A 15,531-nucleotide genomic window follows, 5' to 3' on the forward strand; every position below is an offset into this window, starting at 1 on the left:
GTCTATCCACACTGTCCCCTGCCAACACCTTACAATCTACTTCAGGTTGCATCTTTATTCCTAGGTACACCATCTACCACTTCATCTAACTCACTACAGAATGTTTCCTTCTCCTCCATCTCACAGCCGACTGTGGAGCATAGGCACTAATGACATTTATCATCAACCCTTCAACTTCCAGCTTCACGTTCATCACCCTATCAGAAACTCTCTTCACCTCCACTACACTCTTACTGTACTCCTCCTTCAGAATCACCCCTACACCATTTTTCTTTCCATCCACACCATGATAGAACAGTTTAAACACCTCCAATGTTCCTGCTCTTACTCTCTTTCCACTTGGCTTCCTAAACACACAACATATCCACCTTTCTCCTCTCCATCATATCAGCTCCCTCTCTCCCTTTACCAGTCATATTACAACATTCAAAGTACCAACCCTTTAATTAACCAAAGTTTATTCATCAATTAATTAATTATAAAACAATCTACACCACTAGAAGTTATACTCTGTGTGTCGGTGTTGTAGCGCCATCTGCTGGAGATCAGTGGTATACGTAGAATGCTCACAGGTTTAAAAAGAAAGTAACGTCTTTTACTGCATTTAAAGCAAAAACATTTAAAGCATAAAATAATACGTATAATTGCAGATTTTAGGCGAATGAATTTAAAGAAAACTTGTAATAATATTTAAATTAACACACACAAGGACTTTTTTTTTTAACCATGCTATTGCGAATGAGTTACTTTCTGGGCACATCCCCCCCCCGTAAATACCTCATAAAAATCGAATCACTCGTTCATTATGAATAATTTTAATCCGTATTCTTTTATTATTAATACGTATTAATAAACAACTGTGACGCAGGCGCCGTTTCGCGCAAACAACAACTCGTTCCGCCGTAGAATCTAGTTCACTAATGTGATCCGTTTCATTTGCAAGTTAAGCCGGTTTTATCTTTGTAGGAAAACACCCTTCTGGGAAACAGAAATTAAACTAAAAGACAAAGCAGATTTCCTACTATTATTGTCTAATAATATTTAAACGTAATAATGGGTCATACTGGAGGCGGATGAATACCAATCAGAGGCGCTGAGGCTCAGGCTGTGCGGGGGGGACTTATTGCAAGGGACAGGCAAAAAAAAACAGAGGACAGAAATCGTGCAGTGAATGCAAATATATACATATATATTTTAATGCATGGAATAAAAACCACTTTGTTATAAATTATAATGCCCGGAATGATGGAAAAGGGGTCGGAATACTTGGGGAAAGGCCGGTCTAACGGGACGAAAAGCCCCTCAAACGCCTCGAATGGCCATTTTTCGGATGAGAGTGGCAGCGACGACGAGCACGGTAGTATAGCCTCGAACACACTCGCAACATCCAGCTTTAAATCTTCGACTTTTAACATTAAATTGTTTAAATGTTTATACACCATATGTTTTTTTTTTTTTGCTTCGCAGATGTCGGAATGCGTGTGGGATCCGATTACCAAGCCTGTATTCCTGAGTATGATCCCGGTACGGTAGGATCTGCGGTTCTATGGCGGCGTTCTGGCGCTGCATACTTACTGACCGCACTAGTTAGCACGCTAGTGTAGTGCGGATACTTGTGGCGCCCGCGAGCTACGCGTACTACTTAGTAGGGAAATATGAGTGAGGCAGCTCGCTCAAAGGTGGTAGCCTCGGTGTTTTTGCTAGCGCTCCCAAAGCTAATCTAATTTGTATTTCGGAGTGGGGGGGTTTATATTATTAATACTTGGTAGGTAATTAGGTAAACGTATATAATTAGTTATATATTTTAAATAATTCGATCATTCACACAAATAAAAGCGATTTTATTTTACCTCAGCTAGCTTTCCGGACAGTTGTTAGCTTGAGGCGAGAATGCGATTTACAGCGGAATTCATCCATAACGTTATAAAATAGCTATAAATTCGTCTAAAAAATACCACAAAGCTTTTTGTAGTTGTTGTTGTTTTCTGTAGTTTGTTAGCTTTATGTTTGTACAGGTTGTGGTCTTGCTAAACGACTGTGCAAACATTTTAATAGGATTATAGTGACTGTGTGTACTGTTTATAACTAATACACTTTTATATATTAATGTTTTACATCTAAATATGAATAACGTCTACATTTGTATGTAATTTGTATGTCTGTATATAACTTCATGCATACACCATTTATACACATCTATTTACTATTTGTCTTGTTATTTTGGCTTCTACCTTTAGGGGTCGCTGCGGATCATTTATACACCAATTTAGAATCTTTTTGATTGTATATAATTTCTACACATTTATAAATAATTTAGGGATACAGCTATCGATTATTTTAGTAATTGAGTCTTCGATTAGTCCATCGATTAATCGTGTAATCGCATAGTTTTATTGCTGAAACTGCAACCTGTAAAAAATAAACCCGTTTCGTGCGTTTAATTACATCAATATGCAAATATTTGAATAAAAATATTAAAATCAAGTTACTGCGTACGCATAATGTGGAAACACTGAAGGCCGGTGTGTACAACCTTTGCGTGGAAAGTGGCGTACGCACGTTTATAAATGAGACCCCAGAGCGGTCCGAAGTTTAGCGGGTGGTGTGTCAGTAATAATGGTCCGTGGGGAAACACTGCTCTGTGTGTAGGTAAATAGATTAAACATTTGTATTTAAATTGCTTGAGTAAGTCGAGGAATCTTTTCCGCCCTAATATAATATAGTAAATATAATTTCTAAATCTATATATTTTCTACATATTAATTCCTACAGCTGTATATAATTTCTACACATCGGTGTATATCACTTTTACATCTTTATATAACTTCTAAATCTATCTGAAAATTTCACATCTCTATAATTTCTCCATCTATATACAGTTTTTCAAGAAAGAGAGTGCATCCCTCACATTTCAGCAACCATTTTATTATATCTTCTTTATGGACAATACAATAGTTTTAGAGTAGTTAATGTGCAGTTTGTATAGCAGTACAGATTTACTGTCCTCTGAAAATATCAGCATACAGCCATTATTGGCTAAATAACTGGCAACAAAAGTAAGTACACCCTCAGTGAACATGTCAAAACCGTGTCCAAAGTGTGAATATTTAGTGTAAGCACCATCGTTCTCCAGCACTGTTTAATCCTCCTGGGTGTGGAATTCACCAGAGCTGCACAGGTTGTTGCTGGGATCCTCTTCCACTCCTCCATAACGACATCACGGAGCTGCTGGATGTTACACACATGGTGCTACTCCAACTTCTGCTTGAGGATCCCTACAGGTGCTCATTAGGGTTCAGGTCTGGAGACATACTTGGCCACTAAATCACCTCCAGCTTCCTCAGCAAGGCAGTTGTCATCTTGGTGGTGTGTTTGGGGTCTCCAGCATTTCAATGTTGGAAAAACTGGCGTTTGGCCCAATCTCTGAAGGGAGGGCATCATGTTCTGCTTCAGAAATTCATAGTACATGTTGGAATGCATGTTTCCTTCAATGAACTGCTGCTCCCCAGTACCAGTAGCACTCATGCAGCCCCATGCTAGTTTTAGAGTGGTAAAGAGTTACAAACTGCATATTAACTACTCGAAAATATCTGTTTCATTTCATTCAACTAAAATTTCTACATTTGTATGTAATTTCTATTTTTATTTTTATTTTTTTACCTTTTCCTCAGGTTCTACAAAATACACTGATAAAGACACTGGAGGCATGTTGGTGTGGTCTCCACATCACACTATTGTGGACACTAAATGTGAGCATAAACACAATCCTTTCACTTTTATTAGATAAAAGTCCTGAAAGTATTAAGACTGTATTAACACTTATACACTTGTGTTTGGTCTGCAGTGGATGAATACATCGCCATCGCCAAGGAAAAACATGGCTATAATGTGGAGCAGGTAGACGCTGTGGTTTTTTTAGTTTTTGGGAACATCCGATTGCACGCTTAGTCCCTGTTTACGGAAGATCTTCCACGAGATTGTCATTGTGTCGTTTAGCCACAAGGGTGTTGGTAAAGTCAGGTACTGGTGTAGGTGAGGTGAGGAGGCCTGGGGGGCAGCCAGTGTTCACATTCATCCTGTTCAGGGTTGAGGGGTAGAGCTCCACATGTTCCAACCAATGTAGAGCAGATCTTCTTGGAGCTGGCTTTATGCACAGGTGCATTGTGATGCTTGAACAGCTTTGGGTCAAGTGAAGGGAAAATTGAATGCTGCAGCATCCAGAGACGTTCTATGTAATCATGTGCCTCGAACTTTGGGCTTAGAACCACATGACTGGAAAAGTAAGGCATCCCAGTACTTTTGTCCATATAGTGAATAAAAATAAACAGGCTTGATAAAAAAATATATATATATAATATATAAAACTGAAATTAATTCGTACAGGGCTTTCAGGTCGGTACACACGTCCATCAGAAACGTATTAAGTGTCGGACTGCAAGTTTGTTTAGTTTCTGCCTCGTACTTTGAGCTCATATTTTTATTATTAACTCTGAAAACATCCACAACAACACCTGTATAAAATAAAATAAATGAAACTAGAGTTAGCGCAGTGTAACTGTGGCGACACACTCCGTACTGGAAAGAAGATTTGTGTTTTGCGCATTGTTTTTCATTTCATTTGATTCCGTTTAATTTTTGCCATTTTAATTGATTACTCAATTTAATCAATATAATAAAAAAAAAAAATGCATTGCATTCATTTGATTTATTCTATTCTAATAAATTATATTATTGTATCTATTGCCAACTGAGCCAGCACTCCTAAATCAGTCCCTATGAAAAGGCTGATGCAACTGTGTGTTTCCGACAGGCTCTTGGCATGCTCTTCTGGCACAAACACAACATTGAGAAGTCCCTGGCAGACCTACCCAACTTCACTCCTTTCCCAGATGACTGGACCGTGGAGGACAAAGTGCTGTTTGAGCAAGCCTTCAGCTTCCATGGCAAGAGCTTTCACAGGATCCAACAGATGGTGAGTCACAAGATGATAATCATACACCGTGTGGACAAAATCATCTGATTTCTCCAGCCGCATTTAGTTCTTATTCAGTAGAATAAAAGGTCACTGGATGTGGCAGAATTAGATTTTGTTTTCATTTGACCGAGACATCTCCTGATATAGAGCTCTGATCTCAATTCTATTGAACAATAAACGTGAACACCGCCTGTCGTCGTCGTCGTCGTCGTCGTCGTCGTCGTCCCCCCCCCCCCCCCCCCCCCCGACCTCCAGAAGATCTGGTGAAACATCTTTCCAAAAGAGTGGAGCATATTATGAAAGCAAATGAGGAAATAATTGTGGAATGGCATATTTAAAAAGCACATATCTTTATAGTCATGTGTCCACAAACGTTTGTGCATGTAGTGTGTATAGTCATCGTACATTGCATCAGATCATACATACGCACACGCACACGCTACTTCTCTTTGTATGTTCAATTTTCATCCGATTTAAAATTTTATCGATTTATCACAGTTGCCAGATAAATCCATATCAAGTCTTGTGAAGTACTACTATTCATGGAAGAAGACCAGATCCAGGACAAGCTTGATGGACAGACAAGCAAGAAAGCTGGCAAATAGAAGTAATCAAGATGAAAGGTGCAGTGTTTATAATCTCTGTTTATAATTACAAAATTAAAGTACTCAATTATAAGATATTTATTTCATGATTATCTAGTGATGAAGAGATGGAGGAAGCTAATCCCATCGAGGCAAACGACAGCGATTATGACCCCACTAAAGAGACGAAGAAAGAGGTAAAGCATCATCATGATCTGTCAAAAAGCTCGGCCTGATAAATACTTCATAACCCGTCACTAATATTGGCACATTTGATTAATATGAGAAAGCAAATCCATTCACGTGTATTTTTTAATACATCAGGTTGATTTTGAGCGAGACGTTGCTCAACAATGACTTCCTGTTTCACAGGGGTATAAATAAAAGGTAAGACATGCGCCAAATTGTCTTACAATGGGTAAGACCAAGGAATAGGGCTGGGATGTGATGTCCAAGTAGGAATGTAAATCAACCTGGAGGAGGACGTGTGTCTATATCGTGTTTAGTAGACGTCGACCAATTAATCAATCAATAGTTTTTTTAAATGGATATTAGATTAAAGAAATAAAACACATACATAACAGGTCACATTTAATATAACACTAAACTTTAAAACAGTACTGAATCATGGAAATGTGCTAAAAGAAATAAATATGAATATATAATTTATATTAATAGATATAATTATATAAATTATAATGTATATATTAAAGCACTTTTTTGTTCATTGTGCTTTTTAGAGGCAGTGTGCACTCTCCGTTCAGCGTGCAGTCTCACGTGTCAAAACAGATCACCTCTAGAGGCCGCTCTCCAAGTCAAGTTTATTTCTATTGCGCTTTTCACAACAGACATTGTCTCAAAGCAGCTTTACAGAATTTACCAGTTAAAGTAAATGATGTGTATTTATCCCTAAAGAGCAGCCATGGCAACTGTGGTGAAGGGAAAAACTCCCTTAGATGTTATGAGGAAGAAACCTTAGAGGAACCAGACTCAAAAGGGGAACCTCATCCTCATCTGGGTGACATCAAGAGTGTGATTATAGTCTTTAAACAATACAGAACACTGGAGAGTGAGAACTAACATGAGGACTGGAGTGTGTGATTTATGAGTAATGATCTTTCTACAGTCTTATACAGTCGTTTAAAATTATGGAACCAGGAGCTACTGAGCAACTCATGAAATAGTTCAACATTTGTGATCATCACAGATCCACCACCAGCTTCTCCATGCCAGAGCCTTTAAACACTTAAAGCGGTCCAATGTCCAAACTCCACATGAAGTGGGATCTAAATGGCGCTGGTACGTCCCTAGATGGTTCGGGATGTTTGCAGGCATCTACTTCTTTAAAGGTGTACCACCTCATGAAGATTGTGGACAACTGAAGCTGGAGCAACATCAGGACGCCTCCAGATGGGAGGAGAGAGAGAGAAGCAGTGGAGAGGAATTAGCGTAGCTGCTGTTCATAATATTAACAGCACAAGTTGATAATGTGCATGTGATCAGATGTTCTGGAGCACAAGGTTATGATATGATGTGTGTTATGTGTAGAACTCACAAAATTGGCTTTAATCTGCACTTAAACTGGGAGAGTGTGTCTGAGCCCCGAACACTGTCAGGAAGACTATTCCAAAGTTTAGGCGCTAAATGTGAGAATGCTCTACCACCTTTAGTGGACTTACCTATTCTAGGAACTACTAGAAGTCCAGAGTTTTGAGATCTGAAGGAGCCTGATGGATTGTGGCATGTTAGAAGACTGGAAAGATACATGGAGCCAAACCATTTAGTGTTTTTGTAAGTAAGTAGCAGTAGTTTGTAGTGGATTCGGAACTTAACAGGTAGCCAGTGTAGGGATGAGAAGATTGGGAAATATATTATGCATATATTTTCTTGACCTTTGTGAAAACTCTGGCTGCTGCCTTCTGGACTAACTGCAGCTTGTTTATTAATGATGCAGAACATCCACCTAGTAATGCATTACAATAGTCCAGACTGGAGGTCATGAACGCATGGACGAGCTTCTCTGCATCAGCTATAGAAAGTTTTTCTTAGCTTAACAATATTTATAAGGTGGAAGAAGCTGTTTTTGTAATAGGGTTGATGTGATTTTTAAAAGACAAGTTGCTGTCTAAAATAACTCCCAGTACAAAAAATACTGCTCGGCCTTCTCAGGCGCAACCCGGAAAAACTATTGGTAGGGTTTTAGTCGATAGTTCTAGCAATCAATTATCAGTGATCATCAGGTTTCTGTGAAGGTAAAAGCTCAGAGTCTCCTCTTCACAGAGACCTGATAGGGTTCCAATAATTGTGCCCGAAATATATTCAGCCAAGTTATATTTTGATGGTGTTGTTTGACACAAAAACATTGTGGTGCTTAAGCTGTGCTGTGTGGTGTTTTCCAGATCCCGGTGGAACCCCAAATTATAAGCTCTAAGATCAGCATGGGCCGGCGAGACCATCAGACCCTGCAGCATCGTCACCACTCGCAGCGTTCCAAGTGCCGTCCACCGAAAGGCATGTACCTCATGCAGGAGGACGTGGTGGCCGTGTCTTGCAGCTCCACCGCTGCTAACACCGTCCTCAGACAGCTCGACATGGAGCTCGTCTCCCTTAAAAGACAGGTGACTGGGTTGGGACAGCTGGTTATGTGGTTTGATTTACTCCATGAATAATTATTCCACTAGGAAAATGTCTTCCCAGCAAGAAGGGACCGTTTCAGCATGTTATATAGACTATATGGACAAAAATTTGTGGATACCAGTGTATTAAATTTGGTATGTCTTTTTAGAGCATCCCATTCCACAATGGATCTCCTTTTCCCTTCTGGGAAGCTGTTCCAAAAGATGTTGGGAGTGTGCTTGTGGAGATTTGTGCCCTCCAGTTTATCCCAAAGATGTTCATTAGGATTGATGTCTCCATAACAGCAGGAGAACTTTCACTCTAAACCATGTAAAGCATATCTTCATGGAGTTGGCTTTGTGCACAGGGACATTGCTGGAACAGGTTTTCAATGCTACCGCATCCAAACACATTGTATACCATTCTGTCCTTCTGTGGACAACATATGGGTGTGAAAGTCAGGTGTCCCAATACTTTTGTCCATATAGTGTGTGTTTTTGATCTTTCAACAGTTTTCTGTCTACCAGTGAGAAATTGTAAATTGGGTATTTTTAAATCATGTATTTAAACAATTCTGTATAAATTTTCTTCATCTATCAGGTGCAAAATGCCAAGCAGTTGAACAGCGCTTTGAAACAGAGAATTGAATCTGGCATTGATGAGTACCGACTGCCGGAGGTAAATCAGAATTATGTAAGAGCTTGTATGTGTTAATTCTGTATTGTGTGTGTGTGTGTATGTGTGTGTGTGTGTGTGTGTGTGTGTGTGTGTGTGTGTATATACATGTATATAAATTAATCACGATTAATCGCATGATCGTCGTGAGTTAACTTGTAATTCACACTTTTTTTTTTTTTTTATGTTAATGTGCCTTGATTTAATACTTTTCACGTTTTTAATACCCTAACAAACATGTGCATGGACAAATATTGATGCTTTATGCACAAGTATGTTTGTTATTAGTGAAACCAAACTCAACATGGAGCATGAAGACAAAATATTTTTGTAAATGATTAAAAATGGTATTATGGTGTTTTAAATTAAGTAAATCATCAAGACACCAAACAGAACTTTTGCGATGTTTCCACACGGACGGTTTTAATTGCCGGATGTGTGCGTCACCGTGGATTTTGGCGCTCGATTTGAGGGAAAAAATTCGGTAGAGTTTATTTATTTATTTTTTCATATCCGAGTAAAGAAGGGACGTCGTGAATAAATGTGTTGCGTTGAAGGTTTTAACTTCGCCTCTTTTCTATTTATTTATTTATATTTTTAATTAAAAAAAAAATAGTCGAACAGAACAGAGTTGTGTAGATCTAACCTTATCTGCTCTTCTTGAATTGAAATCACATTTCTATTGCCTTCAAACACACTGTGAAAGAGATGCCCTGTATGGACAAAAGGTTGTGGACACCTGATCATCAGTGCAACATTGTTTGTGCTTTTTTTTGAACATCCCTTCTCACTTTTTCTTTTAAAATAAGCTCCACTCTTCTGGGAAGATGTTCCACTAGATTTAATGGAGATTTCTGCTGATTCAGCTACAGGGGTGTTAGTAAAGTCAGATACTGATGTAGGTGAGATGTGGAGGCCTGGGATGCAGTCAGTGTTCCAATTCATCTCAAATGAGGTTGAGTTCAGACCTAATATAGCAGGCCACTCAAGATCTTTCACTCCAAACCATATTTTCATGAAGCTGGCTTTGTGCACCTGGGCATTATCCTGCAGGTTCAAGAGAAGCTACCATTTCCAAAGACATTCTACACATTTGTGTGCCTTGTGGTAACAGTTTGGTGGAGAACCAAGTAATGGCTGGAAAAAATCAGGTGTGCCAATACTTTTGTCCATATAGTGTGTTTGTAGAGGAAAAAGGCAGTGCTGTTTGTCAACATTAAAATCTAGAAGCCAGAAAAGGTTCTGTAGTCGTTCTTCTGGGGAACTTCCCGAGTCATCTTGTTTTTGTTGTAGGCGAACCTTTAACTATACAAAGAATCTTCTGATGAACCTATTTTCAAGAGCGGTTTCTTTTTTTGTGTTCTAGTCCAACCAAAAAGTGAACGCACGCTGGACAACAGACGAGCAGCTGCTCGCCGTTCAAGGTATCGTCCGACGACGTGTACCTTTTTTTTTTTTTAAACCGCCCTGAAGTGCATGACCTTCATTTCCACTCCTTTGAACATTTTCATCCAGGAGTCCGCAAGTACGGTAAAGACTTCCAGGCCATCGCAGACGTTATCGGCAACAAAACAGTCGGGCAAGTCAAGAATTTCTTCGTGAACTATCGGCGCCGCTTTAACCTGGAGGAGGTGCTGCAGGAGTGGGAAGCCGAGCAGGGAACTCGTGCCCCGAACGGAGACAGCACCACTGCTGGGGAGGACGGAAAAACCAGCTCTACCCCACCTTCAGGAAAGAGTACAGATGAAGAGGAAGAGGAGGTGTGTTTATACACACATGCTGGTATAATGATAAATATTTTGTGTTTCATATCTATGAGATGAATAATAATGTGGGTTTGTTACTGACAGGGTCAGGTGGCACCTCCTTCTGGACCGTCTCCCATTGCTGTAGCGTCATTGGCCATGGTAGCAGCAAGCGGCAGCACGTCCTTAAACCAGCCTCCTCCGTTACTACGGCCCTCTCTCCCAGCTACCCCCGCACTGCACCGCCAGCCTCCACCCCTCCAGCAGCAGGCCCGCTTCCTGCAACCTCGCTCAGCTCTGAACCAACCACCTCCGCTCATCCGGCCCTCCAACCCACTCCCCCCACGCCTCAATCCCCGCCCCGCTGCACCCACCAACGCCGGTTTGGGTACGCAGCCCCCCACACTAGTAGGCATCCCGTCTGAAAACCCATCCTCCTCCATGCACTGAGCAAGAACAAGACCTAGAAATGAGAATGAGAAGAAGAAAAAAATGCTATCCAAATTTCCTTGCAGTCAACAGAGGGCAGTATTGATCATGTAGAAAAGCCTACAGCATTAAGTTGTGTGAAAGTTTTCATCCACCACAATGTGCCAGTACAGCCTCAGTGTTTCTTGCCTGGAAGTTTGTCGGAGCGATAAAAAATAAATAATAATCCTGGATGGATGGTTAGGGTTCACGCCATCAGACGTGGTGCTTTAAAACCTCCAGTTAGATGATCACCTAGTGATTTTTACATACATACAAATATCCACACGAAACAAACCATTGATTGAGCACTTTTGGGGATTGGGGTGGAGTCATTCTGGGGAAAAAGACACTCCGATCAGGAAAGAAATGTTTCCTCATTGACTCTCAGAAGAACTTTCTACTGATTTGCAGTGATCTTTTTTTCTCTTTAAGGGAGTGGATTCAAACAGTGCCAAGAAAAACACTAATCCAGCATTAAAGATCCAGTGGATTTTTTTCCTTTTTAATGGTCCCTATGTACTGCATGTACAGTATGGAACGCTAGCCTTTGATCGACATGTGTATTTTATGTTTATTTAAATGTTGTGAAACTGACCCTTGTGGTTGGGGGGGGGGGTGGGGGGTTGGGGGGTGTCGCTCTTACGACATCATCGCTGCAAAACCAAAAGTCTTACTCTGGACCTGACCCAACTCCTCCGAAACCACTAGACGCTCTACAACCGAACAATACACTTCTCAAGCTTGAAACACTCTGGTCAGGCAGGAGGAATTGGGTGAAGTCTGACTTCACCCTCTAAGACTTTTGATTCTGCGGTGATGGTTCTCGCTCGCAGTCAGAAACTAATACCGACTGTTTCGTTTTTTTCTTTTGTGTGTTTTTATCATTATTATTGAAAAGGCAAAAATCAAGTCCTGCTGTATTTCCTTTTCCTGCATCGTTCTTTTTTTGTTTGTTTGTTGTTGTTGTGACTCCTTTTGTCAGGTGTGTGTATAAACATTTATTTATTTTTATACTTGGTGCTAAAGACTACCGACAGGTTAATGCCTATCGTTCCAGATCGATTTTCACCATGAAAGTGCTCTTAAGGTTTAAGAGAACATTTGTCTTTTATTTAAAACGTTTCAGATTTTGAACATTTATCACAAAGTCTCAGATTTTTACACAACACTACTCCGGTGTACGTTTTATGATACGATCATCGACTGGGCGGCTGATTTATTATTTTTGTTTTCTTCGCCTAGAAAAACGGTGGATTTATGACCTTGATAATCATGGAGACTAAAAATTGGTGGCAGTCGATGGTCTTTCAGTATGTTTCTACAGTACAAAAAAAAATTCATATTTAGATCCATGTCAAAAATGTGGAAACAGAATTTTATAGGCTTTGAGACACGTGTTCGTTTTGTTTCTCTGCAACAATCTCGGTTGAAGGTTAAATTGGACAGTAAATGAGTGGAATAAAAGTTCTGTAGAGTCCAAATGGGATATTTTTGTCTCTAATAGAACAACTTGTGTAAGAGAAGATGATGTGATCAGACTCCCTCACTCCCCCACACACTCACACATTGCGGTAGAGGTTTAATGGTTTGGATTGGTTTTGTAGCAGTGAAGGTTCCGGAAAGCGGAATGAATCCTGAACCAACACGGCTCCCATTCCGTACTCCAACATCGAGCAGTTCCATCTGGACTGCGTCTCGTTGGATCCGACTTCACCGTACGACTAGACGATGAGTACGTCTGAGTTCTGTTAGCGTTATTTGGAGAGCAGACGGACGTCTGGAGTGATGTCTATCTTGGAACGACCTGCCCAGTCACCGCACCTCGATCCTACTGAACTGCTCTGGGATCTCGAGACCATGTAAAGCTGCTGTTCATGATGAGGGAGGATTTTTAAATGAAAAAAGTGGAACATCTGGACTTTTATATATTTGTTTGGTCGAAGGAAATCATCTTCTCGCTACATTACCGAATTTGTTGCATAGAAACAAAAGGAACAGAAGAGACAATTTGGTGTTTTCACCACACTGTGAACGTCACAGCCTGTAGTTACCTGACAACGACTCCATTTTGACCGCCAAGGTCTTACATCATCCTGCAAACCCATTGCCATCCATAATTTTTTTTGTATATGTTGATTTTGTTTTATTTTTTTTAAATCATTGCATAGCAGATGATCGAACCAGAGATGAAGCTGTTGATGCAACGTGCACGTTCATTCCCATTCCCATACCCTGTAGCATTAAATGATGTACCTTTTTTAACGTAGAGATGGTATCTGTTCGTTTGTTTGCCTGAACAAAAACAAAGGTTGCTCCTCCTCCGTGTTTTGCTGTAATTCCACCTCATTTTTGTTGATTCCACCTGTAGAGATTCCGGGTTGTCGCTCTTCTTGCATGTCACTACAGTACGTATGTTGTGTACGTGTTTGAATTCTTTTGTGTCGTATTTTCCCATGTATGCCCTGTGGTCTGATTTTTCACTCTTCATGTACTGGTCTCAGTGTAAAAGTTTGTCCCTTATTTTTAATTTTTACACAATTACCTCTTTAGAATGTCAAAATATTTGATAGCACTTAACTGATTTAGTAGGAACCAGCCTTCCCAGTGGATTGAAACTCTCTCCCTGTAACACTTGACCGTATCCATGTCCACTTCCTCTGCGTTTCAGGCATTAAAGCAGGAGTGGCCACATTACACCTGTGTTCTGATTTGTGTTCCAGGCTGCTGTTCGTTTCTCAGGTACATGTTTTTCATATGAACAGTAGGATTCCAGAACCAGCACAGTCATAATTCTAAAACATTTTTTTTTTTTTCTTTTCATTTTGAAGTATTTAAATAAATACCTCTTTTAGATAAGCAGGCCGTCAGACCCACTGTGGACGAGTGGTGATATCGTGTTAACAATCCATGAACAAGCATTTGGAACTGTGATAAAACGTACATTTTATGGCATTTGGCAGACGCCTTTATCCAGAACGACTTACAAAAGTGCTCCATCAAGAATAGTGCATTTTGTTGCTAGAAAGCTTTATATATATATATGAGTGAAGCTCAAAATCCTTAACTTTTATTTCAGTAAAAGCAAATGGATTGGGAACAAACTGCATGTTCAATTCTAAATCAAAACATGAAGAAAAATGTATCGAAATTGGAATTTGTGTAGAAAAATGAATATTAGACTGCAAAAAAAGTGTCCGCGTGTTTCTTTACAAAGTCAAACATTAACTGTATAAACTGAAAAACGCTTAAAGAATTAGTTTCTTGTCAATCACCGAACTAATAGTTGTATACCTATGATTTCTGAGAACCGCATGGAGTCGACTAACCTGTGAACAGGTATTTCAGCCCAGGACGACTGCACTACACACAATTCCTCTGCATTCCGTGTTTTTGCCTCAGAAACTCCATGGGTTTCTAGTTAGATTAAGATCTGGGGATTCGGCTGGCCACTCCAAAACGCTAATCCTGTTGGTCTGGAACTAAGATGCTGTTTGCTTACTGGTGTGTTTGGAGACGTGCCCATTTCAAGGCCATTTCCTCGTCAGCATAAGGAAACATGACCTCTTTAAGTATTTTTATGTACTCAAACTGATACATGATCCCTGGAAAGCGATAAATCGGCCCAACACCCTAGTATGAGAAGAAACCCCATGCTTCACTGTGTTTGCTTGAATTCAGTGTTAAACTGTCTGCAGCCCCTAAACCAGGGGGCACCAGGTAGCTTGCAAGGACCACATGAGTCGCCCTGAGTCGCCTTTTTAAAAAAATGTTAAATCATTGTTGATAATTATTAAGAGAAAACATTAACATGATCAGTGTCTTCACATAGATCCTTCATTCATTCATTTTCTCCCGCTTATCCGTAATTCGGGTCGCGGGGGCAGCAGTCTTAGCAGGCCCCCGCCTTCGACTGCTGCCCAATCCTCACAGCACCGTCCCTTACGGTCCCTCCTGCAGGTGGTGAGCCCACAGGAAGGCGGCCCCACGTCATTCCGACGTCACGGACCTTGATATTTCCCTCGTAAAGGGACCCCCGGAGCATAAAGGGTTAAGGGCCTTGTTTAAGGGCCCAAGAGTGGCAGCTTGGCGATACCGGGGCTTGAACCCCCGACCTTCCGATCTGGAGCCACCACTCCCCCGTCTTCACATAGATGAATATCATTAATTAATAATAATAACATATAATTAAAGGTAAATTGATCAAATTTGTTATTTCAGATCAAACTGAAAACTGTGTATCAAACTGGTATCCCTTCACATTAAACGCTACCCAAGAAGTAGCTCTCCGTTTCAAAAAGGTTGGTGACCCCTGATCTAGAACTATCTTGCTTTCATCAGTCCACAAAATATCCTCTTTACACCAGTTCTTTGGCAAATTGTAACCTCTTCAGCAGTCATTTCTTTTCAACGGTGGGATTTTACGGGGGCTTCTTATTGTTGACGTGGACGTCTTCTAATTGTTACA

At 40.3% G+C, this 15,531-nt stretch overlaps 2 protein-coding genes across 7 annotated transcripts in view; both read left to right on the top strand.

Moving 5' to 3' along the window:
- rab3b (RAB3B, member RAS oncogene family) overlaps positions 1–15,531 on the top strand; it is a 346,193-nt gene that overhangs the window by 324,964 nt on the left and 5,698 nt on the right. The window lies entirely within an intron of this gene.
- Positions 1,092–13,757, top strand: rcor3 (REST corepressor 3). Of its 6 annotated transcripts, none has more exons than XR_014536406.1 (13): positions 1,092–1,357; positions 1,468–1,524; positions 3,672–3,749; positions 3,845–3,897; positions 4,811–4,972; positions 5,474–5,598; positions 5,678–5,756; positions 7,959–8,177; positions 8,776–8,868; positions 10,217–10,274; positions 10,366–10,610; positions 10,701–12,355; positions 12,391–13,757. XR_014536406.1 is itself a non-coding variant. In XM_083559232.1 (12 exons), the coding sequence occupies exons 1-12, from the start codon at positions 1,234–1,236 to the stop codon at positions 11,043–11,045; spliced, it is 1,623 nt and encodes a 540-aa protein (XP_083415358.1). In that variant the 5' UTR covers positions 1,092–1,233; the 3' UTR covers positions 11,046–13,757. The 6 variants fall into 6 exon arrangements, 2 of the variants coding, with proteins under 2 accessions (XP_083415358.1, XP_083415357.1); XR_014536407.1 differs by having other exon boundaries at positions 8,776–8,853; XR_014536408.1 differs by having other exon boundaries at positions 8,776–8,853; positions 10,701–11,665; positions 12,604–13,757.

The sequence above is a fragment of the Silurus aristotelis genome, assembly GCF_946808225.1.
Source record: "Silurus aristotelis genome assembly, chromosome: 13".
Lineage (NCBI taxonomy): Eukaryota > Metazoa > Chordata > Actinopteri > Siluriformes > Siluridae > Silurus > Silurus aristotelis.